The 27,466-nt window shown below is 29.1% G+C and overlaps 1 protein-coding gene across 1 annotated transcript in view; it reads left to right on the plus strand.

Annotated features, from left to right (window-relative positions):
- The first annotated feature begins 295 nt into the window (after positions 1 to 295).
- LOC142324896 (uncharacterized) overlaps positions 296 to 27,466 on the plus strand; it is a 248,632-nt gene continuing 221,461 nt past the window's right edge. Inside the window, exons 1-2 of the mRNA XM_075366003.1 lie at positions 296 to 467; positions 26,451 to 26,595. Of these exons, the coding sequence (XP_075222118.1) occupies positions 26,451 to 26,595 (145 nt within the window). The 5' untranslated portion in view covers positions 296 to 467. The remainder of the gene's footprint in view (positions 468 to 26,450; positions 26,596 to 27,466) is intronic.

Here is a 27,466-nt window from a genome sequence, read left to right on the forward strand (position 1 = left end):
TATCTATTATTAAGCGAATACGAAGAGGGACTCGATCGTTCAATAGACATAAGCGGTGGCGCTTTCTTAATAATGTAAGCGTACATTTTTTATTATTATTATATATGAGATGTTAAATACTGCTGCCACTGGGTTTTAACTAATTCATTATCCGACCATATTAAGTCGTAGCCTATTTTGTGTGCGTATATACACATTAATTGAGTCGGTTGTGCGATCGACCGACCGGCCAGCGCAGCTGGCCTTTAACAGTATCGCCCACGAGATAAATAGATACTGCTGCTGTAACAAACACATCATCAAGCTTATTCTGATCCGGGTGTCAATGAAACAACTCATTCAGTACTCGTTCGACTACCCTATAGAACTACTGATTTGTCGGCGCCTTCGATTCAACTCGTTTTATAAAAGTACTATACGTCATTTTTACTGAACTATCATCGCTTACGTCATTCACTCCGATTGAGGTAACTAAACTGCCTTTTAATTCATAAGCCATTCATTCACCTTTCTACTATGATGTGCGATGATTTTAACTTTTTTTTTGTTTATTCTTGTTAATAATTTTATTTTTAGAAGTATAATAGATCAATAAGTGAAAATTATCGTTTAAATTTATCATTATATTTTTTTTAAGAAGGTTTTCCTGTATTTGGTTTATAAAATCATGTATATTTCTTAATATTAATCTAAACGTTCGATATTTAATTCAATTTTTATTCTGATCACATGTAATATTCTATGATTTTTCTTGGGAAATAAGTAGCAAAAATTTCGAAATTTTTGTTATTTAATTACATTTTAGCGAATCGTACAATTTTTGTTTAATTTATTTAATAATAAGTGAAAAAAAGAAGCAGATTGATCATTCTTGAATTTTTTCAAGGATTTTGAAATAATGGATTGATTAATGTGCTCCTCAGTGAGCGTAACAATACTAATAATAATTAGAAATAAGTATCCAGTTTGATTCGTATGTATTCTTTAAGTCATTTAATACTTAATATTACCTAAATGTATTTGTTGATTTCGATAATTATTTTTAATTCTGTACAGCTAGTTCTTATGCGATTTCATTTCTAATAATTAAAATAAAAAATTATTGAAATAGAAAATTATATATTATTTATGTTGACAATTTGGATATATTTTTCTTTTTTTTGTCATCGCCATTGCTTAGTATTTTATTACATAATAATAATATGACGTGGCTTTATTATGTTATTCTGTTATTTAAATTATTTTCTGCTAAATATAATTGAAAATTTAGGGTATAAATAGAATTTATTCCTACATTTTAGTCTTTATTCAGGCTCGAAAGCAGTCTTTTCATCATTCTCCCTGCGTTCGTTTTTTTTTTATCAACACACAGATTTCTCGCCTTTGAGTTCGCAAATAAATAAATAAGTAAGACTTATTCTTGGTAAGCGCAGCGTTATTTTGGAGGAATTTTAAAATAAAATATATAGAAAAAATAAACCTAAAAAATCTGATATGGACAACACATGACTTACTTGTACGCCTATTAAATTTCATATACACATTTAAAAAAAATTAAAGTACATAAAATTTTATTTCATTAATAACTTCTGATATATTTTCATATTTTTTATTTGTATTGTTATTTTTAAATTATTATTTATCGTAAAAATATTTTTACAATTACAGATTAATAATTATTAATAAATCAATATATTTAAATTAAAAAAGGAGATAAAGTATGATTCGAACCGATGTGTCTTTCCCTTCTAAGATCCAAATATTTCATTAATTAAAATTTAATTTTGCTATAACTCTGGAACCAATGAAAATAAGTACCACTTATGATAGATATATCGTTGAAAAGCTTTCAATGAGGGTTTATTACTGCAGTTAAGAAACAGTTAAAAATCCATTTTGCTCCAAAATTTCAACATTCTATGGCTAATCGTTTTTGAGTTACGCGAGATACATATGTATGTACGTACGTACAGAAATCACGCTGAAACTAGTAAAAATGGATTCAGGGATGGTAAAAATGGACTTTTCCGTTCCAAATTCCAAATAAAATGAAATAATGATAAAATTCCGTATCCAAATCTGGAAAGCGAAATTTTTCGCTATCACAATACTTTCTTTACTTCGTACAATGAAGTAAACAACAACATAATAAAAATTAAAAGATGATATTTTTGTTCTAATTTAAATTAAAACTTTTTGATATTGAAGAAAATTAAGTGTTAATAATTTAAAATAAAATACGTAATAATTTAGCTTAAATAAATAAATATTTTATTTTGATCGGTATATAATTATAAAATATTATATACGTCACATCAGGTTCGGGTAGATATGGTCTCTACATATAAAAAAAGTGCCCCAGAAATTGCTTGATGGATCAAAAGTAAAAGTAGTAAAACTTGATTAGTTCAGTATGACAGAATATATAATTAACTAAAAAAATAAGAAATAGATGTGATTAAAGTTCATATTAATTATTTTAAATACAAACAGATATACATGTGTTAATTACCACATCTACATTAACATAATTTTATGACGTAATATAAAAAATACTATAAAATACTCACAATTCAATGCAGATTATTTTAGTACGAATTATATAAATGTTGAACGTGGATACAGAAAATTGAAGTTTTTCTTAAATTATTTCGTTAATATTATTTAAAAATACATCGAAAAGTAATGTTGCTTATGTAAAATGAAAATTCTGTGAAAAGTGAAAATTTATTATTTTTGTCAGTTCACTTTATTGATTCTGAATTAGGAAGTAAAAAATTTTTTTTTTTAATTAAAGAATTAAAGAAGGCAATAAGAGAATTACAAATATCTGTTTTAAAGAAGCATAAATAATTAAAAACTATAAAAAGTATTGTTGTAATAAACAATGTATGTTGTATTCTTTTATTATCCTTGTTACTTAGATTTACCTGAAATGAAACCAGACATTTTTTAAGTTTTATTATTTATTACTATTTAGTTATTTTATATTTATAACTATTTATATATTAAAAAAAAAAAAATAATAATAAAAATATAATTTACTGTTTGTGGAAAAACCTTGTAAAATTACATGCTTAAAAATTCCCTTCTTCTGAAATCATATTGCTTCTTTTATTGTGTATACATAGTAATTTCGTAGACTTAATGTACAGCCGGCCTCCGTGGCGCGAGGTGTAGCGTCTGGACCTTTTATGTGGAAGTCTCGGGATTGAATCCCGGTCAGGCATGGGATTTTCACACATTACAATACTGTCATTTCATTTCATCTTCTGAAGCAATATACCTAACGGTGGTCCCGGAGGCTAAAAAAAATCCTATTTCTATAACCCTGATAAGAATTCAAAATGTTTTACAATTTTTTGAAAATGTAACTGAAACCTTCATATTTCAAATCTTTTTAATATATTACATGATAATTATTAATAAAGCTTACACATAAAATACTCATCATTAATTAACTGACAAAACTCATTTTCAAAATTCTGGAACTCTTCTTTCAAAAGATTTTCCGTGGTTATTTGGAATTTTCTTTAATTGAGTTACTAATAGTAATTTTACTAATAACGCCCGTCTTCAAAAGATCAGGAAACCTCCTAAGCATGAATACTATAGAATAATATATGAGTATATTTATATTTATAACTATTTATATATATTCGAACTGTTTGAATTATTTATATATTCGTACTAGCACATAAAATTCAAAATTCAACATACATCATTTGAAAAAAAAACACAACAATAAAACAAACAAACATAACATACATCGAATGTATTATTAGATTAAATATTTAGTATTCTAAACTTTTTAAAAGAGCTTCATTACAACAGTAACGCCACTAAAGTAGGTACATTGCCTCAAAAACTCCTTTGGGGAAAAAAGTTAGTATTTTGTAAACGATTTAATATTTAATAATTTTTGCTATAATTACGACTTGTCATGTTGATGATCTATACATACATCAATTTATTTATTTAATTTATAATAAAACTTAACATATACATATGAATTAACAAGCAGTCGTAACTGATTCACAATCAACGCCCAAAAAAAATACTGAAGATAATTGATGAAAATTTATATACAATTTCTTCTTACGATATAAGTACATACTAAGAAATAGATGTGATTAAAGTTCATATTAATTATTTGAAATAAAAACACATGTACATGTCTTAATTACCACATGTAAATTAAGATAATTTTACGAAGTAATATAAAAAAATACTATAAAATAAATCAAAATTCAATGAGATTATTTCAGTACGTAAAATATTTTTAAATTTCGAGTTTAAAGGGTTAAAATAGGGTAACAATGAAACTATATAAATTAAATTTCCACTTACCAACAATTTATAAAGTGTAAATCCTAGTACTTTCGGAGCTCTTACTCCATCTTCAGGGATTTTCTAAAATATGTTAATTTAAATTTAAATCAATAATCGCTTTTAAATTAAACTGTTATTTTCATAATAGTCGGTCGTCAAGAATAAAATTAATTTGTACGTCGGTAAGGCAGTAAAATAAGCAGATAATAGTCACAAACATCTTACAAACATGACGTTACTGTCTTATTATTATTCTTATTGATTATCGATTTGAATTTAAATTAACATTTTTTTAGAAAATCGCTGAAGATGGAGTAACAGCTCCGAAAGTACTAGGATTTAAACTTACTAAATTGTTGGTAAGTGGAAATTTAATTTATACAATTGCATTAATACCAACGGTGCCAAATGCTTAGTAAATTAAATCTATACAAGGATATTTACTATTTTTTTAATTTCTCGGTAACAAATGAATATATCAACTTGATTGTGGTTGTGTGTAGTTTTCATCAGAATATCTAAAAACCGGTCTCTAGATTTTTTGAAATTCCATCTTGAAAGGGGTGAAGAAAGGTAAAAAAAATTCGATAAATTTCCGTAAAAAAAATTGCGACTACTGAATGAGATAATGATTCGATTTGGGCTTCCAAATACTTTTCAGATGAATATCTAAAAACCTTTTTTGGGTTTTTGACTTTTAATATTTTAAGGGCTAAAAACACATAAATTGATTTTTACATTTTTGCTGTTTTATGGTACCGCTATTGAGTCAATCTTTATGAGATTTGGTAACATTGTGATAGTAATTTATTTTAGTAATTCTAATTATAATTCGTGAGCGAAACCGCGACGGGAACTGATAGTGTATATAAATATATAATAAATATAAAATATAAATTCGAATTCTAATAGTCCGAGACCAGAAGTTTTGACAAAATCGCCAATGGTTATGAAAAAATTTCATAAATATAATTAAAAAAAATAGAAAATTAATATTATACAGTATATCATAACGTACAAAAGGTAAATAAATTATTGTTATTATTATTATTGTTGTTTTTGTTTTTATTATTATAATACAATAATAGTAATATTTATATGTATGGTAGATGCCACAACCGTAACAGTAATAGAGCAATGCGTTCAATTTTATTATTCCATTCATGAGAAAGTTCAGCCGTATCGTTACATTTTTTTTATCGGAAACATATTAATTATTATAGTGGCAATTACAATTAAGTATTTTTTGTAAAAAAAATCATTTATTTTTAATTATTATAAAGTGTGTATATGTATATAAATAAAACGTGCCGTGACAGACTGACTCATGAACGGAGAGCTCAAACTTTTTAACCTAAATAGGTGAATTTTGGCGGGTTCATTAATGTACTCGTATGTAAAAGAATTTTCAGAAATAACAAATTTTTTTTTATATATAATCAATTTTTTTATTGTATAAAAAATTAATTTTTCCCATACAGAACAGTTATACATTTTAACATTAAATAAGATTTTAAATGAAGCGTTGTTAAAACTCAATTCATTTTATTTGAATTAACCTCTTGAGAAATTATTATAAAAATATATCAATTACCACTTTTTTTTCCTGTTTATCCTCCGGGAATCACGTCAGGTATTACTTCAGAGGATGATATGTACGAGTGTAAGTGAAGTGTAGTCATTACAGTCTCAGGTCGATAATTTCTGAGATGTGAGGTTAATTGAAATTCAATCATCAAAGAACACCGGTATCCACGATCTAGTGTTTAAATCCGTATAAAAGTAACTGCCTTTACTAGGATTAGTACCTGAGAATTCTCGACTTCAAAATCAGATGATTTGCGAAGACGCGTTCACCACTTGATCAACCGGTGAGTTACCAATTGCCACATATTATAAATTTATTTATGCACACACACACACACATACATATATATATACACACGCACACACACACACGAGTATATATACAAAACAGTGTCTTAACTGAGTGACTCACTACTCAAACCAATAGATTTAAAAAACTGAATTTTAGGGGGTACATAGGTTTTTTAATGTAGGCGGCGACTACGAAAGAATTTTGAGAATTTTCCTCTATAAGGGGTCATCTCCTTATAAAGAGATCTTAGGAGGACAAATTTTCAATCAAAATTCTATATTTCAGGAACCGAAGGTAGTGTAGTTGTAAAAATTGGTATTTAGACTGTTCTTTAAAAACCAATTGATATGTGTTTTATCATTTTTCAAAAATCCAATTTAGCGGTGGATTAAAAAAGAAAATTATTAGAAGAAAATTCTATACTATAAGAATCGAAGGTGTTACAGTCTTGAATATTGGTATTTAAACACTCTATTGAAAGTTTAAATTGTACATTTATCACCATTTTCTAAAAATTCAATTTCGGTAGTGGTTAAGTTTTTCGCAAAACTATATGAAGTCGGAAGTGTTATAATTAAGTAGAATTGGCATTTAAACGTTTCTTTAAAAATGAAAGGCATATACCACAATTTTTCTAAAATCAATTTGGTGGCAAAGAGGTGAACAAATATTTTTTATGAAAATTCTAAATTTCAACTACAAATAATGAATAATAATTATATTCTAGGAAACCTCTCGGATCACTTTCTCCATCGTTTTACCGTTCAAATTCCATGTGAACTATTATTACTTTGTCGCTCAATTAAGATTTGGACCAATTTAAACGTAAATAGACCACTTTGTCAATTTGTCCAGTAAAATATTAGCCTTTAAATTACGGTAAATTTTAGTAAAAATCTAATGTTTCTTTTGAATACTTTCTGTAGGTAAAAAACCAAAATTCACTTGAGTGAACCCGCTGGCAAGAGATAGTAAGAAAGTAATCGTATATAATAAAATGTACAACTTTATTTTTTATTTTACGTGGGCAGTATGTAATCATTAAATTACAGTTATTTGTTAACTGAGAATTCCGTTATTTAAACTTATAATTTCTCTTACAGCTTACTTATGTTAAAAGAAATATTACTGAAAAAAATTAATAGTTTAATATTGTAATTAATAAATTCAATCCTATAATATACTCTTACTATTGTTTTATTAATGAACTGCACTGGTTACATATTTAATAAATTTTGATTAAACTATGCTGTAGGAATTTCATATAAAATCTATTATTAGTAAAAAGAAATAATATATTATATTATTATTAAATATTTTGTAATAGATTCAATTAATGAATTAATTATTTTTTTCCAGTAATATCTACTGTATAAACTAATAACCTTATATCTTTGTATTAAATTAACGTGTTTTTAGTTCAGAAGATTTATCGTAATAAAACACTCAAACTTTTACGGCACATTAACTATTCGATTCTATTAAAATAAATATTAAAAATTAGAAAACACGACTGCCAAAAAAACATTGCTGTTTAATATAAGATAATTGAAAAAGTAGTATAATTAAAAAGCGTGCGGGTGACAATTTTGTATATAGTATCTGTACATAGTGTAATTTTTTTTTAACTATTTTTAATTTATTAAACCCGTAATTGGCATGGTGAAAAAAGATGTCAAACCTGGCATGGCGAGATCTTTTTTTACACCAAGGTATTCCACACCCTGCAAAAGTAGTAAACTAATAATCTATTTTATAATTATCATTCAAGTGCTCGTATAATTTATAGGGTAATCGTAAAAATACAAGCGTATATAGTAAACAATTTTTTTTACTACATTTTACAGTGGCGGAGATTAACGTAAGAATATGAATAAGATTAAGATAGAGCATTCATTTGTTTTTATTAGTAGTGCAATTTGATGAAAATATATTTAAAGATTGGCCCAATTATAACAGTGTCAAACGTGCGTAAAAAAACTGAAATATGACTCAAATACGTTTCTAATCCTTCCAAAAATAAGCCGATAAAAATAAACCAATCAGAATTCAGATTAATCCAAGTATATCGCATACTACACTTATCATTATCCGTTCCCAGAGATTACTTCAGTAACGAAACAATCAAAGTATCGTATATTTTTAATCAATCATGCGTCCGAATACGATTGACCAATCAAAAAGGCACTACAATCCACGAATCGCAATTGTAAAAGGTACTGATTAATTATCAGTCAGTAAATTCGAACCGATCGTGTTCCTTGATTTAAACCAATCATAAGGTGAGAGAAAACACTTATCAATTGCAATAAAACAAATTTGGACTGATAAAATCGGTACTGTCCCTTAATTGTTATAACCCTCATAAACAATCCCAACCTAATAACAATCCCAACTTATTTTATGAAATACGTATAACAAAACTATATCTTAACCAATCCATATCCATTTATGATTCAGTATGTACATATGCATATAGAACCCAGTTTCTACGTATAATGTAAGCTTTCATTTTAATATGTGAATTGAAGTATTATTATATATCTATTTCTTTCTTTTAGATGCAAACAAGGGACTATTTGCAGGCAAAATATTAACGTATTACCAGTCAAAATTTAATGTATTTTTACGAGTATAAGCAAAACCGATATCTTTGAAACTCTGGAGAACGGAAAATTTATTTCTTGGAATTATGAATTAAATTTATCAATTATTATTTTAATTCATATATTTGATTTACGAGTCGAAAAATTGTAACGGTATATATCGGTATTTAATTTCGATAATTTACTGGAAAGAGAAGTTTGTCGGTACAGGTGGCCATATCACAAAAAGGGAAACGTTGCAGATCTTACAAAATGTACTACGGAGTATATAGTTTTTAATGTAGAATAGCGAGAGTTACGAAATGGCCCTCCAAATTTTGCACTCAGGCGTGAATACGTTTCGACTGATTGGTTGCAAGTCTCAGTACAACTTTCACGCAGTTCCCAAAGTATTGAGTTACATATTCTTAATTGAAAGTCAGTCGGTAACAATTCAATTGTGAACCAAACTATTTATCTTGTTTGTATGCTTACCATAAAACGTTTTGAAAGTAGATTCGTACTTTCGTTTTCCCAGTATATGAAATTATAATACATGTATTAGTGTAGATAGTTATAGAAGCATACCTCTATTAAATATCAGTCTTCATTTTTTTTAGTGACTAATAGAAATTTAGAGTAACTTGGGTATGTAATTTGTAACAACTTCAGTATAATAAATGTTTATTGATTATATTTTTTTCACAGGAAAAAATTTCCGTTAAAAATCTGTTTCTATGATTATTACATTTAATATTCTCTTTATTTTCATTTTTGCCTTTGGAATTTCTCTTTTTTATTATATATTATTGCAGAATAATGGTTTCACTTTATATTTAATACACTTATACATCTTTATAAACAAACACTACGTCATAAATTTTATTAAAACGCACATCTTATTGCAATTTTTATGGTTTCTAAAATCAAAACAATCATGATAATGAGTTGGTTGTATATTCTACGTTATATTTTGAAATAGATTTGTGAAAAATTCGACAGTAAATATTCAAAACATATACAGTTTCCAAACAGGTAAAATTTCTAGTTAAATTGCATTATATTTCATTCAGATTCAAGTATATTTTAACGGATAATCGTAAAAATACCTGCGTATATAATAAATAATCTTTTTACTCAATTTTACAGTGGATGAAATTAACATAAAAATATTTAAAAGATTAAGATACGAGCATTCATTAGTTTTTAATAATAGTGCAATTTGATGAAAATATATTAATAGTTTTGCCGTTCATAACAGTCACCTTGCGTTCGTAAAAAAATTAAATATGACCCAAATACGTTTCTAATTTTTCCAGAAAGATGCGATAAAAATAAACCAATGGCAATTCAGAGTAATCCAAGCGTACCGCAGATTAAACCTTTTTTTTTCCCCCTACTCTCCCCGATCGGATATCCAATCAAGTATACTCAGTCGGGGAGAGTGTCCTTTTACTCTCAAAGGAGGCGTCCCCCACCCGCCGGCTATACGTCCGGCACAGCAGGTTGGCCTCCCCGGTCTCGGATCTTTTGTTCTACATTGCCTGCCTCTAATCCCCCGCTTTAGAGCCAAGGTCCGGCTATGCCGTCCCCCAGCGCCTCAGCAGGGAACCGGGACTCTGTCTTTACGCCTTTAGCCTCTAATCGACAGCGCCGACCCCACAAAGAGCCTAGGCTCCCGCAGAGACGACCCCGCCGACCGGGACTTGGTCTTTTATTTTAACCCAAACTCAAACTCCCCTGGAGTTCACCCCCTTCTCAGGTACCCGCACACCAAGGCGTACAGGCCCTCCATGGAGTGACTGTCCGCCCTACCCTACTGTTTATACTCCCATTCTTCTGTCTTCATCCTCTTTGGCCCGCAGGACCTCCCCGGCGAACCTGCGGAACCATTCCCAGTTCTCATTGTTGTACCCCAACCAGTTTATGAGATTTTCTGGTGTAAGACCATTAATTACTATTTGACCTCTGTTAACGGCCCATCTTGGACATATGAACAACGTATGTTCGGCATCGTCGTTCTCTGGACAATAGATGCACTGCGGGGTTGCTCTCTTCCCGATCCTATACAGATACTGACCGAAAGAGCCGTGCCCCGTCAGTAATTGTGTCATGTAAAAATTGACATCTCCGAGTCTATTGTTATTCCAGGTTTTAATATTAGGGATTAGGCGATGGTCCATTCTCCCACTCTGGACCCTGTCCACTCTTCTTGCCATTCTTGTTCTACAATCCCTTCCATCTCTTCTTTCGACATACCGCTGTGTCTGAGGGTTCTGGCTTTTATCTGAAGGTCTATGGGTAGGACCCCGGTCAGTACGCACAGCGCGTAATACGATACCGTACAGTAACTAGCAGCTACACGCAGCAATGCCAGTCTATGGACACTTCTCAACTTCTTTTTATTTCGCTGTATGTTCATTGCCGCCCCCCATATGGGAGCCGCATACAGTACCGTCGAAGTGATAGCCGCGGTTATCAATCTTCGAATAACCATTTTAGGTGTGCCGTGGTTTTGAAATAATCCTCTTAATCCCTTTACAGCAGGAGTAACTCTCCCACAAATCATATCAATATGCTTGCTGAACCTTAAACTTTTGTCCAGAAGTACCCCCAAGTATTTTGTTTCTTTTACTTCATCAATTCTCTGTCCTCTGATATTTAGATTCACACTTCTTAATGGTCTTCTACCCGAGAGGACCAGGCCACAGGATTTATTAGGAGCTATTTCTAATTTGTTATCCTCCATCCATTCATCTATTGTTCTAAGCGCTTGGTTTGCCTTGTTCTCCTGTTCATTAATATCTCTGTCTTCTACTAATATTGCGATATCATCCGCGTATCCTACTATCGATACCCCTTCGGGGTAGTTCAGCCTGAAGTTTTTATCATAGAAAACATTCCATAAGGTTGGGCCAAGGACAGATCCCTGCGGCACCCCTCCGAATACCTGGAATATGGCTTTCCTTTCTAGGGTTTTGACCTCTATGAACCTATTTTGCAGATATTGATCTATCTGATTTACTAAGTATTTACTTATTTGCATAGCTTGAATCGCCTCAATGATGGCTGTCCAGGGGACCGTACCAAATGCGTTTCTAACATCAAGCATTATGATCATGGGGATTTTTCTAGTCCTCCATGTACCGCTTCTGCAATTTAATGCCCAGTTTTTTACCTTCTCGACTGCGGTCACCGTGGACCGTCCCTTTCTAAATCCGTATTGTTCCGGATGTAGACATTGTTTTTCCTCTATTTCCTCTCTAAGTCTATTTTCTAACAACCTTTCAACTACTTTTCCCATATTATTTACGAGCGTAATCGGTCTATATGCTGTGCTCTCTTGAATTTGTCCTGCCTTTGGGAGGAAGACTGTTCTTGCTTCCTTCCAGCATTCAGGGAAGCTTAAACCTATCATCATTATTCGCCCCCAGAGTTTACTGCAGTAACTAACCAATCAAACTATCTTATTTTTTAAACCAATCACGCGTGCTAATACGAGTGTTCAATCGAAAAGCCAACTTCATTCCACTAATCACAACTGTAACAGAACTGATTAATTATCAAGCGGTAAATTCCAACCAATCATATCGCTTGTTTTTTAACCGATCGTAAAATGAGAGTAATTTTTATCAATTGAAATAAAACAAATTTTGAATGATAAAATCCGAATTTTCTCTTAATGTTTTTAACATTCATAAACAAACTTAACACTTTAACTTTTCAGAAACAAATCTGTGATACATCCACACAACAATTGTTTTGACTAAACACGAGAGAGAATTATCTGGAAAGAGAAGTTTGTCGCTAAGCGAGGCCATGATACAAAAAGGTAAATGTTCCATATTTAAAAAACGATACTACCGAAAATATAGTTTTTAATGCAGAATCGCGAGAGTACGAAATGAACTCTGTAAATTTTGCTGTCAGGTGTAAATACATTTTGACTGAGTGATCGCTAATCTCAGTACTTTTGTTACGCCGTTCCCAAAGGATCGAGTTACATATTCGTAATTAAAAGTTGGTCGGTTACAACTCATTTAAGATCCAAGATAATTATCTTGTTAGTAAACTTACCTTAAAAGTTTTTGAAAACAAATACAGACTTCCGTTTTTCCAGTATATGAGATTTTAGTAGATGAATTAATGTAGATATATGTGTATGCTAACCTCTATTAAATATTAGTTTTAGGTTTTGAAGGAACTACTAGGAATTTAAAGAGTACCTTTGATATGTAAACTGTGACAATTTCAGTATAATTAAAGTTTATTGTTTATATTTTTTCAAATGAAAAAATTAATGTTAAATATATATTTCTATTATTATTGAATTTAATATTGATGTAACTTTGTGTCTGTTTTCATGTCCTCCACTTAAAGTTCATTTCGATTAAATATTAATTGCTTTTATTTATTGCGAATTCTACTATTATAAATTAGTATCAAATTAAGTAATAATTTTCTCACTATAATAATTATGACACAAAATTACATCACTTTTCTCCCATAACTTTGTTAAACTATTTTAAAAATTAAATGTCATTTGATTCACATAAAAGGCTTAATATTGTAGAAAAAACATAAGTTTTGATAAAACTAATATTTATGAAGATATTACGGATTGAAAATAAAATATGGCCGACACTTTGTAATTTGCGATGGTATTAAATGTAGATTTTTTGTTAATTTTAAAATTTTATTGCCAAGACGGTTACCGAATATTAATGTGATTCGTCCGTCCGAACTCTAGTTATAAATTTTGATATAAAAATGACAAAATGGCGGACATAGGAGAACCAAGGAGAAATTGTCATTTTTTCCTAAGGATATTTTTTTGTTTAGTTTTACAAGTAGGGTCCGAAACGTATAGCCAGCCCACCATTTTAGAAAAACTCTGTATATAGCCTATGAAACTTCCGTTAACGTAAGGATTCCAACGCGGGGTCATACATATAAATCGGTTCAGCCGTTGAGATTCTACGGTGGTACATACATACGTACATACACCCTAAATATATTACACTCCTTTTTGGGGAGTCGTGAAAAAGTGTTAATCAGTGTTTGTAAAGTCAGCTTCATTAATTTTCTTTACTATTGATTATTCTCCTTTATTTCCAAATTAAAAAAAAAAAAAAAAAAGTGTGTATCATTTACATGTTGTTTTAAAATTCTAGTGATATTTAATTTTTTTTTACATGGCTTTAAATATTCAGTGGTTCATTACATGACATTTCCGCATAAAATGATGTTTATCGACCTACAAGATACTTGTTATTAAATCAGATTCAATGTAAAGGTAAAAAAATTACATGATACTTATTTTAATAATTATTCCTAATTAAACTAATATTAACCTTTTAGATACAATTATATCCTTGCAAAAGAAAAACCGACATTTTATGCCATTATTAACGTCATATTACCGACGTCATATTAACGTCATTTTTACCCAGAGGTAAAAAAATTATTTACAGACAATCGTTGGGAACAACGTGAATAAACTACTGATAATTCTATACAGTGTGTTAAAAAAGAAACCTTTAAACAATTTTACAACAGTTAAACATAGAAAAATGAAATTTAGCTAATATCTTTTCAAAAACATTGACGAAAAAATTGATATAAAAAAATCCATCCTACACTACTAATCAAAAGAGGGACTTCTAATATTTTGCACAACTGATAGCAAAATTGGCCAAGCAATAGTCTCATATCAAAAAATAGGTCATTTCGGGTTGGAGCATTTGTTAAATTTTATTTTTTAATTTTTTACTATTGAGCAGTTATTTAAACGGTATTGTTGACTACTTTTGAAACTATTTCTATAAAAAAAATAAATGGTTACTACCATTTGATTGGGGTTATCTTATCCCGATGTTTTTTACCTCTAAAATTTTGTTTTATCATGCCCTTTAAAGTATAAAATGTGTATCACGATCCTGTTCTTTATGTTTAAAATGTTTGAGTTACGCTGAAGACTTAGAGTGTGGGTGGGATGGTCTTAGACAAAAGTAGATCATCTCGAGATAGAACGATTTGTTGAATTTAATTTTCTATGTTTAAGAGTGGAAAAAATGTTTAAAGATTTTCATACTGTGTTAATATATATATATATATATATATATATATAAATATACAGAAAGAGAAAAAAGAGTGGGAAAGAGAGAGAGAAGATAGGAATAAAATAAGTATATATAGAAATATGATAAATAAAATAAATAATATATATATATATATATATATATATATAAATATTGTCGCGTGTTCGCGGCTCGATCAGGATACTGAGAGATTGACTATTGAGAATGCTTATATAATTACAATTTATTAGTTAAAAAACATAAGTAAAAGAAGACAAATCATTAATATTAATGATGACAATACTAATAATAATGCAGGGGCTGTACATACCATATGGCTTAGATTCGGCCCCTGCATGATAAGAGGGGAGATTTTTAGCGGGTGAGAGCCCTGCACTGCCGTCAGTGCGGGCCTGACGGCGGCTGGCAGAGCTTTTTCCTCCGCTACGGAAAGAAAAAAAAAATTAATCATAATAATCACAACCGTAATAATAATAATAATAAATGTCAATAATAATAATAGAATTTAAAGTAATCGTTACAATTTATTCAGGGGTAGATAAATAATGAAAACCAGAATTCAGTCTCATTTGCAAAAGACATTAGCATGACTGCTAGTCTTAACACTTTTAACCAGTAGTCTTGTATTAACAATAATACAATAGATAAGACAAGTATAAAGTTCTTTTACGGCAAATACCTTTGCTGTTCACAAATAAAACTATCCTAACAGTTTACGAATGAAATTAGTGCACTATCTTTTTCACTTATAGTCTTACAGTAACTCACCGAACCATTTCTTGTTTTTATGCACTGGAATTAATTGTGACGTCACCGTAATTGCGTCGAACCTAGACTAGAAATTCGCTCCTTCACTGACCTCCTCGCAGAATACTCTCGCTGACTGATATCATAACGTCTCGCTTAGACTGATTCGCAGAACTGATTTCAACTGGTCTTCACCGGAGTATTTATACTACTATTTTCTTTACATGCCGGACCAGACCCCAGTTGAGCGTGAGAACGATCGACCGCCCTCACAATTCTCGTGAAATTCTTACCCTGGTCTGGTAACTCTTCTCAAGGAACAAACATTTATTTAGGTGTGTCAGTGAGCATTATTACAAAAGACGATTGTTAAACGGACCCTTTACTAAAAGAGTTTCTTTTAGCCCCTTTCTGGATACTTCCTATTGTTATATTTTCTACTACTTTCTTCTTAATTGGTAGGAATCCGTTCCTCAGGTCCGTTATACCGGTCTTGTTACAATATATATATATATATATATATATATATATGTGTGTGTGTGTGTGTGTGTGTGTGTGTGTGTGTGTGTGTGTGTGTGTGTGTGTATTAGAATTAACAGGTTCATAATTTGAACGAAATTTGAATAAAAAAAATTGAGGTTAAAAATCTCTGACTGATGAAAGTATGTCCCTTATCGAATGCAGTTCACTGATATTTTCCGGTCATTTGGCCGGTCAGTTGGCGATCAGAAGAATTCCACCTATAATAATTTTATATAGGAGGTAAATTTTAATCCTGTGATCAATTTGTGATTCTGGAATCAAGTTGAACTCTATTAACGAATAAAGACGCTGTTTCATAGAATATTACAGAATTATTATTTCTTATAAAATATTTTAATTATTTTCATACCAGTTATTAAATAAAATTTGAGTTCAGTTCACGTAACAATTGATTTTTTTCCTAAACAGTTCACTTTGGAACAAGTTAGATAATTTATTTATTTGCGTATCATTTATTAATTTCTTTTTTCTGTGTTTTTTTTTTATCTGCCCAGTACCTCTCGCTGTTTCTGATATCTGTTTCCTTCGTCCTTCAGAAAGTTCAGCTCTGTTGTTTTGACGCTTCTTGGAACCTTTTATTTTTTTCATCTTATAATATTCTCTTATAATTACTTCATTTATCTTCAATTGTTTTGGATCTTCTTGGACTTCTTCCTAGACTTGTGTGAACAGATTGCCTTTAATATTTTTACTTTGGAAGAAATCAATAATTTGTTTAGTCTATTCATTCTAAATAAATGGGAATAAAATGCATTTCGTCGTTTCCTTATCGTGTCTGATACTTTTCCAATTTTAGTATAAAGTTTATTTGTAATTAATTTTACCTGATTATTTTGAAATTTAGGACCTAAAATTTTTCTTATAATTTTCCTTTCCTTTTCTCCCAGATTTTTTAGTAGAACTTTGTTGCACAGTCTTAGAGTGTCTGCCGCATAGAGTGATTCCAGCTTTATCACAGTTTTATATTGCCGAAACTTTGAGTATGAGTTTTTCGTTAGCTGGAAAGCTAATTCAATTTTATTAGCTCTAACTGTTAACGCTTTTTTTTCTAAAGAATTTCAACTGATTCATTTTCCGAGATTTTTAAAATTATCCACTTTATTTTTTATTATTTATGCTAAGGAAATTCGGGTCAAATCAAAGTTTTCTTTTTTCAAACGCGATTTTTAGTCACATTTTACCAGCTTGTTTTTTAAATTCTTTAATTTTTGTTCCGCTTGTTTCCAGTATTTTGCTAATAATGCTAAATCATCAGCGAAAGCTAAATAGTTAATCTTTAGTCCTTTAGTTCCCATTCTTATTCTACTATTTTTCTTCATTATTTAACTCCCTTTTCAAGAACACAGTTAAAAAGTAGTGAAGGAAGTCCATCTCCTTATCTTATGTTACACCGATTTCGATGGAAAAAGGACCATATAATTCTCCCAGAAATTTTATTTTAGAGTTTATGTTGCTTTGATTATGTTTTTTGGTTTGGTTATCTAAACCTAATTCTTTAATTTTGAAAAAAGTGATTTTCTATCTACCAACTAGTATGCTTTTTGAAAATCAATAAAATTTATAACATATGTTCTATTTTGACATTTACATTATTCCATAATATTTTTATGGAATATTGTGTAATATTTTATATCCTTTTTAAAGCATTTAAAAAAAAATTAGTGATTACCTTTTATATAACAAAAACCGGAAAATAAATAATATTCTTTTAAAATCTATATGTGAATTGAAATGAATAGTTAATTACTAATTAATAGTTAATTAATGAAATGAATAGTCAAATTTATTACTGAAACGTCGTCGAGTAGAGGGGATATCAAAGTAAGCGAGAGTAAAAAAACGGTTTCATTGAGTTTAACAGTCACCCCCAACCAATGTTGCCTAATTTAAAAACTGTTACAAATATTACTTTTATGAAGTTTTTAGGAGATAAATTGTGATTAAACTACCAATAATATTTCGCGTTATTCCCCTTATTCAACCCATTTTCCATAGATATTAGGAAATATTAACTTAAAATCTTTTGTACAGCTATTTTTGGTACGCTTTCACTTGCTTCGGCAAATAAAGTTAAAAAAGTTCAAGTTTAATGTAGCATAAGTAGGAATAATTATATAAATTGAGTCCTAATTTCAGGGACCACTTTGAATTCACTTATAATGAATAAATGAATATATATTTATTATTCGCATTATTTTTATTGTTAATTATCTATCTATCTATTACTTTATTTTTTTATTTAGTAAATATAGCTAAAACCAAAATTAAAGGTGAAAGTATGATAAATATTTCAAAAATTGTATATCGCGTTTTTTTTAATAAATTTTTACGTTTTAAGGTTCATCTAGAACATTGATTCTCAAACTTTTTCGCCCACCGCCCAAATTGAGAATCAAAAATGTTCTAACGCCCCCCCCCCAAAATGTTTAAACTTACCATCTGTTAAAAATAATAATTGCAATTGCTGTTTTTAAGATGCGGTCGTAAAAACAGCATTTAAAAAACCCGTCAATTTCCATGTTTATTTGTATTAATGCGTTACTTAGATCGGGAGATATTCACCATTAAAGATAAAAGTAGCCTTTTCACTTTAAAGTGGAATATTTCGGTCCAGAAAAATCGTAAAGAGATATAAAAAAAATAAATTAAAGCTATACTCTTAAATTTTTAAACTATTGTAATGCATCTTTTCCAAAAAAAATCATTTCCCCATGCGTTCGATAAAACACAAAGAGAAACTTCAAATTTTTAAAACTTTTCTTCTTAGTGATTTTTTTTTATTTTGATGATTTCTGAAATCTGAAGTAGTATACTGTCAGAAAGTAGAGTATTCAAGCTTTAATTTTTTTTTACTCGTTTATAAGCCTTCTGGTTGCAAAGTTAAAGTAATTTGAATACAATCATTTTTTATCATAATTTAATTTTTTACTAGTATAGTAGGTATTTAATTTTATTTTGAAATATCAGGTAAACGTAAATTTTGCCTGTTTTTTTAATCCGTCATCGCCTTCCTAGACCGCCTGAGCCCCCAATTTTCTGTGAGCCTTCTACCGCCCCTCTGAATGTCTCCAGCGTCCACAAGGGAGCGTTATCGCCCACTTTGAGAACTAATGATCTAGACCACAAAAACAGATATTTGTATGTGTTTATAGAACTACTACTAAATCAAAACAATACGTTGTCTTACAAAAAAGGATCTTTTTATGCTTCCATTGCTATTTTTGATAAATTACTGAACCGTTTAAAATTCAACTAATATTTCCACGAATTTATATAAAATAATATAAAAGATTTTATATTTTATAACAATATTATTCTGTTGATGAATTTTTAGATAATACTAATTAACAAAAATATCTTAATCTTCTGTATCCAGTTCAGCGTGTACATAAATATGAGTTCGAAAATTTTTTATTTACGCCTTATGAATTGCGGATTATTTTCTTTATTTATTGACCTAAATATTTTTCACGTATTTTTTTCTTTTTTCTTTTTTTTTTTGCTTGATGATATCACCACATAAGCTTGAAGCTTGTGCGTGGGGTATGGAAATGACATTTTTGTAGCGCATGAAAAATACCATGCTAACCGGGATTCGAACCCACGACCTCCGGATAAAAGACCGAAACGCTATAATTCCGCCAAGTAGATCGGCGGATATATATTATTATTTTAAATAAATAATATGTAATTTAATAACATCTATTTTTATCTTATAATTAATTGTATGTTTTGGGATACCCACAGGATTGGTCTAGTGGTGAACTCATCAACACAAATCAGCTGATTTCGAAGTCGAGAGTTATAAGCTTGAAATCCTAGTAAAGGCAGTTATTTTTATACGGATTTGAATACTAGATCGTAGATACCGTTGTTTTTTGGTGGTTGGGTTTCAACCACACGTCTCAGGAATGGTCGACCTGAGACTGTACGAGACTATACTTCATTTTCATTCATACATATCGTCCTCATTTATTCTCTGAAGTAATACCTTACGGCGGTTCCGGAGGCTAAACTGAAAAAGAAGGGGTATGTTTTATGATGTTATTCTGATTGTTTTATCACAGTTTCCCTCGATCCATCCGGAAAAATCCTAGGTCAGTTCCATTTTTATCGTTGGAATAGATATCTACCAACACATTATACATGTTGTATAACTAATTATAAGGTATTATTACGTACTGATCGTAATGGAAAATTTATTTATTTATTAAAACCCAATATTATAAGATTTAAAAGACATTTTAGTTGAAAATAAATTATTTTTTATTTTATTATTTAACTTCCGGATACGGAGAGCTATTACTTTACGGGAATCTTCTTTCAATATTCTTCTTCATCTTTCACTGGTGATTTTAAGTTACAACTGTTCTTCTTTTCTGGTATTTTTGTAATCTTGTCCTTTTCATTCTATGCATCTGTTTATTATAGCTCATTTTTTCTTCCAGCTTATCATAATTCTTATTTCTTATTGCGATAATATTACCGAAATTAAATTGTGTTACTTTTTCAGCAATATTCTACTAGTTTTTTAAAAATGTTTTTAAATTTTTAACATATTTGTCATATACATTCATACATTTTGTATGAATTTTATATTTGTCATATATACTCATCTACATTTTGTGTTCGCACTTTGAAACATCCTTTCAATAATTATTTATCAATTAACTTCTCATAAATGAAAGCAACATATTTTACAATATAAATTTGTTATTCCGGTTTCAATGTTATTTTAATAACTTAAAGATATTTCATGCAAAAAAAAACTGGTAATTTAGTTTTGTTGTTTATTAATTAATAAAGTTTTTTTTTATCTGTGTTAAATGTTAACTTAGGTTTAGCGTATAATATATGCTTATTACTTTTTCTTCTTCCTCTGGAACATGGGACCCGCTTATAATAAAAAAAAAAATTATTAGCATCGATTGTATTTACTCATATCAATTTACATTATCAAGAACAATATGTTACTGTTTTTTTTTGGCTTAAAGAGTATAGTCTGTAATAAATTTTAAGATAATATCTTTAAGGAGAAAAAATAATTCCTCGATTAAAAAAATATCGTGTCTTGTTTATCTACCAAGCTAATATTCTGATGACGTAATTTGATTTGCTCCAGCTGCTTCCAGCATCCTTTTACTGTGTCGTTTAATTGTTAAAAAAAAATTAGTCGTGTGAGTATGTATGATGTATATATATAAATGTTTGCGGATGTTAATGTCCCCTATCTAAATATAAATTATGTATGTTTTTCCTCTCTTAAACTAGCTTACATATATTGCCTACAGTATCCTATTTTATCAGATAAAATAAAATTTATCTATAAAAATTATCTTTGTATAAGTTAGCTGGTTATAAACTTCTGCTTAATTATGTAATTATTAATTAAATTAAGGCTTGTTATAAGGGAATATTTTGTATAAAATTGTCCGCATTTGTATATTTATGTTACTGTATAAAGTTAGCCTGTTTGGGGTAATCTTAGGAACTGTTAGACCGATCTGAAAAATTTTTTCTTCGTTTAAAAGTTTACTTCCTCCCCGAGAAATCATAGCATATTCAGAAATTAACGTCATCCATCTATTCCCATAATTTCACTTCATTTGATGATCCCTTCAAAATATACGATTAAAAATAATTTATTTATAAAGAATTAAATCTGACTGCGAGAAAATCGTTTACAGTAAGTCGATCAAACTCTGGAATCTGATTCTTTGAGGACGATTGAGGGATACGAGTAAGATTAGGGGATGATAATTATCAGGTTATATAAGAATGATTAATACGGGGAAAATTGAAATATTGGGGTTTTTTCAGTTCTAGGTCAGTGATTTTCAACCATTTTAGCTCCACTACCCTAAAAAGTATTATAATGAATATTTCGCGATTCCCGACCCCAATCTAATGAAACCTCGTTAAAACTATATAGCTAAGTTGATAGCGACTGGTATGAACATGCATGTATGAACTGTATAAACATGAGCAATTTACAGTTCCAACTCTATGTCTACGTACTCCTTGTAATTTAATCTGCTTGCATAATATTCGTTGTGAGAGCGTCATGATCAATTCAACAATAACGATTGAAATATTTCAGTAAAATATCTAATTGTTGTGTCATATAATTTGGAGAGTCTGCATCCCCAATCAACCTGTAACCTCTTAAATTTTAATAAAAATTGAAATAATGTGATTTTTAATGTGTACTGTATTATCCTTCAATTATTTCAACGGTTTTTTTTTATTCTTCTTTCGGGAGAATAAAAAGCTCAACTGTATCATAGATTTTGAAATTTTTTACTCTACCAACTTCCATAGGTTTTTTTTCTTCCCGTAAATTAAAAAAAAGAAGATTGAAAAATCTTACATTATTTAATTGTTTTTTCTTAAAATTTATTGTATATTTAGGAACAAGCAAAAAAGTAAAATAAATAAAGATTTTTGAGAACCTTAGCGCCTATAGCTTCCGTAAAGCCCCTCGATTAACAAAAAAATAAGTTATTACACATTAAAATTTTTCAAAGTGAAACTTTTGATAAATTTCAATCTACAGTGTTCTACTTTTAGTTTATCAAAGAGAATTTTTTCATGATTTACAGGTTCAAGATTAAAATTATTTAAGATGTCAAAGATTCTGAAATTAAAGGAAAACAAATTAAAAATAGATTTATTATTAGACTTTTATGTTGAATCATGGAATCCAACCGACCAACAAATTTGGAAAAAAAACGTTTTTTACCGTATGAATACAAAGTCAAGTAAATTAAAAAAAAGGTGACAACGTAGTTGTAGGACTTTACCGTCACGCTGATTTTATTTCTGATACGTGGCTTACACATACATACATATAGCTTACACATATACACAGCTTAATTAAAAATATTTATCATTTTATTTAAATATAATATTTTTTGTTTATTTAATCAATGATTCTAACTGAACCGTGCGCGCATATCGTATTTCATTCGCGCGGGTATGTCGGTACTAGTGGCCACTTTAAATACTTTTTTACATTTTAAATATTATTCATTTATTTAATTCTACCGCTCACCTGTGACATCAGAACACAACAGACGACTACAGCAGCTGTACGTCAGTGGTACACTAGCTCTCCTTGTGGTGAGAGGAGGTACTAATGACGCAGTATACCCATTTAGTCACAGTTTATTTAGAGCATTTTTTGAGGTGGGAGGGTGTAATCTTAATAATAATTTTTTTTTGGAAGTATTATTATCTTTTATTTGTTAACAAATATACCTAAGAAAGATATGACCTTAATTAGGCAAAATCTCGGGATGCTGAGGGTAACCTTGCTATACAGTCTCATCTCCTTGACCTTTTAACTTAAAAATTTAATGGCATGGAGATATAATATGATTTAGAGGGCGACGCCGAAAATACACACATTCGTACGAACATCCGGAAAATTTCCATCCGTTTTTTGGATTCCTTAGCTGTCAAAACATAAAGATCCGGTGAAAACCGCATATGCCCAAATTTAAACGATTACAATACTTTCCCTTCTATAAGCTATAGCTCTGCTGTGGCGCTACACTGGAAAGGAAACGTAATAAAAAATAATACTTCAATATTTTAAATCAAATTTCAACAATGAAATATAATTCCACGGCTTAACAGAAAAGTAATCGGGAAATAAAACGAAACGATCTTCGTTATTTTAGAATCATAATAAAAGAAGTCTGAAATTAATCCTTCAAAATACAGCGTGGCAAGTATAGTAATGATTCTTTTTTCAATTTAGCTGCCTATTTCAGTAACGCAATTCTAATTTAGCAAGAGTGAACGTTCTCGCTTTTGTTTCATAAAAATGAAGTACAGTACTGATATAATGAAATGAAGTACCAGTTATACTGATGCATTTTATTATCTTTTTAAGATGAGTTTAAATTGGGTTCATAGATGAATTCCGAGAGCAATTTAATGTGTGTATGTATATATATATGTATACTAACCGATCAGGGCTGGACAACTCTGTGTTCAATAAAATCATGTTTATGAGAATAATAATGATAAATAAATAAAAATTAAAGCTTGTTCAATTTATAAAAACGATCAGTGTCTTGTACTGATCATACTGTTGCTCTGAATAAACAGTCTGATCAGTACAAGATTCAAAATTTTGAGTGATTTGAAGAATGGGTTTCAAAATAGCTGGCCTCCATTTTAAAAATATTAGTTGTATTTGGTTACCCGTCCTTCATACTGGTAAAATTGTAATTTGCCCCGTACTTAGCATTACCCGACAAAAATCATTAGGGAGGTGACCATACTTCTATCTCATTTTTTAAATTTAAAAAAAAATTTTCTTATTTTATGATATTTAGACAAGTAACTGTAGGCAAGTACAATCAGTGGCGTGGCACATACAATAACAGTGGTTGTGGCTGTGTTGGTTAGTTACCGTACATCATCGCACACCTTAAAAAATATAAATTAAAAAAAACCCGAAAATAGTTTTTAGATATTTATTTAAAGAATATTTGCAAGTCAAAATCGAACGAATATCTCGTTAGTATAGTTTAAATGTGGAAAATATGCTTTCATCGTTCGAAATTGTTTTACCTTTCTTCAACCCTTTCAAAATAGAATTTAAAAAAAAATCAAGAAATTTGTTTTTAAATATTCAAATGAAGATTAAACACACCAAAAATAAAGTTGATATCTTCATTTGTTACAGATAAATTAAAAAAAAATATATATATATAATATTAAAATTCATTATTACTCCATTTTAAACGTTCAAACTCAGTATTTCAAAAAATCCTTTCTTAGTGTGCACTTACATCATAAAAAGAACCTATATATAAATTTTCATCAAATCTATCTTCAGTAGTTTTTGTTGGGCTTTGATTATCAGTCAGTCAGGAAATCTTGTTTTGTATATATCAAAAAATGAATAGCAAAAATTTCATCATATTTGGTATTTTTTTGGGGGGCAAAATACAGTTTATCTCACGTTAAAAAAATTTATCATAATTAAATATCTGAATTTAGTGACTGAATTCTAGGTATTTAAATTAGTGGCTTTAAGTATATATTTTGTAATATCTGTTCATTAAAATTTCTAGTTATTTTAGATATGTATCTCTTTTTATAACCTGACGTAATATTATTGCAACAATTTTGGATTATTTGTGAATTTCTGTGTGTTGCTATAAGCGGTGGCCTCATATTAATAAAATACTACATATGAATTGTTTTTGTTTGGATTATATATATATATATATATATATATATAAAGTTAATATATAAAGACTCCGGTTAATATATAAAGTAAGTATATATATATAAAGTTTAGTTATTATTATATATATATATATATATATATATATAATAATAACTAAACTTTATTCTTTGGTTACACAAATATAAAAAACTAAATAAATTAGAAAATTTCCTAATGCAATTCATTAGGTCAACAACCAATCAAACAAAATAACAAAAACAAAAGCAGAAAACCTCGACGTTTCGTCCAAGACATACCACAAATCATATATATATATCACTGGCTTCCATGTATTTTTTAAATACCATTTCATTTACAACAATAGGCTATTAGATTGTTTATACTTATTGTTATACTATTATTACAGTATTGCAGTATTGCTGAAACTAGATCGTGGATACCGGTATTCTTTGGTGGTTGGGTTTCAATTAACCACACATCTCAGGAATGGTCGACCTGAGACTGTATACAAGACTACACTTCATTTACTTTCATACACATCATCATCCTCATTCATCCTCTGAAGTAGTACCTTACGGTAGTTGTGAAGGCTAAACAGAAAAGAAGAGATTATTTATTTATTTATTCGAAATAGTTATTCTTTTTTAAAAGATTTTATTTTTTATTTTATTTGTGTTACTGTTTTAAAAGTATTAATCACTTTTCCAGCTATTTTTATTTAATTAAACTTATTCTGGATCCTTGAAAATTGTTTAAATTATATTTCTGCGATATAATAACCTACTTTATCTGCAAAAAAGAATGTTTCATATTCATGTCTGCGCTTGCGCATGTATGAGTTTAAAATATCTTGTAAACATATTTATTTTACTTATTTTTTACTTTAGTGGAAGGGGAAAACAGCCGCTTGAAAGATTAGATTGTGTCAACATAATTGCAATAAGTTTCACAATTTATTAAGTAATTAACTTAGGCGATAAACGTAATTACAACTTTCTACAGTTTTAGAAAAAAATTATTTTTTCTTAATTCTTATATTTTAATATTTTTAGATGGAAATAATCGAGTTCGATTCGATAAATGGCGATACAGAAGATGATAGTCTTAAATCTGCTCGTGGTGTTAAATTCAGAGAAACGATTATTTCTGAAATCACAACATTCACACCGAAAAGACATTTTGGAGTTCAGCCGTCAGGTATGGATTAATTTATTTATTATTTTATTCATAGTAATTTGTTGATATTGTAAATGTTATAAAGTTGTAAGTTGTTGAATTAACTTTTCATGTTTACCATAGTTATTGTATTTACTATTTGCAATTTTATTTATTTGTATTACATGACCTTAATGATATTTTTACTGAGGTGTAAATCTATAAACTAGTTATAGGAGATTGCGATTCTGCAAAAGGCAATACTCAAATTATTATATATCGACCGATTCAATGTTATTAAAACTCACAGTATTAACTAAATTTATTATTTATTACCTATTATGAATTAAAAGATAAACAATATTATTCTGAATAAATATTAAAGATAAGTTATGAATAATTTTTGCTTATGTTTATGCAACATTTTTTAGATGTAATTCAACAATACATTTTATTTTAAAAAGTAAACGTGTGAGTTTACTTTTACTTTTTTTATTATTACATTTTTTTTACTTTTTTTAATTATTTTTAGAAACAATTAATTTGTTACATACATAAAATTTGAATAAATAAAGTTATTTTTTGTTAGAAATAAAAAATATCTGATTTGTAATCGTGTTAATAAAATCTATTGAACTAATTTATATTTCTCCTATAAAAAACCATGGTGCGTTATTTGTTGTACAAGCTCATATTTTTATTTTGAATGAAGCGCGTGGACGATTCATCCTTCGAAAGATTTATACTTCTTTATACGAACGATTTATCTAAAATTATATTTTTGTTTTGGGGATAAAAAGGAAAACACTGAGGTTAGAGCACAACCCAAGAAACAGCTAAAAATGTTCAGGATTTTGAAGTTTAATCTATATATTAAGTTAGTAAGCTAAATTCATGAACGTTATTTAGTTAC

The sequence above is a fragment of the Lycorma delicatula genome, chromosome 5, assembly GCF_047948215.1.
Source record: "Lycorma delicatula isolate Av1 chromosome 5, ASM4794821v1, whole genome shotgun sequence".
Classification (NCBI taxonomy): Eukaryota; Metazoa; Arthropoda; class Insecta; order Hemiptera; family Fulgoridae; genus Lycorma; species Lycorma delicatula.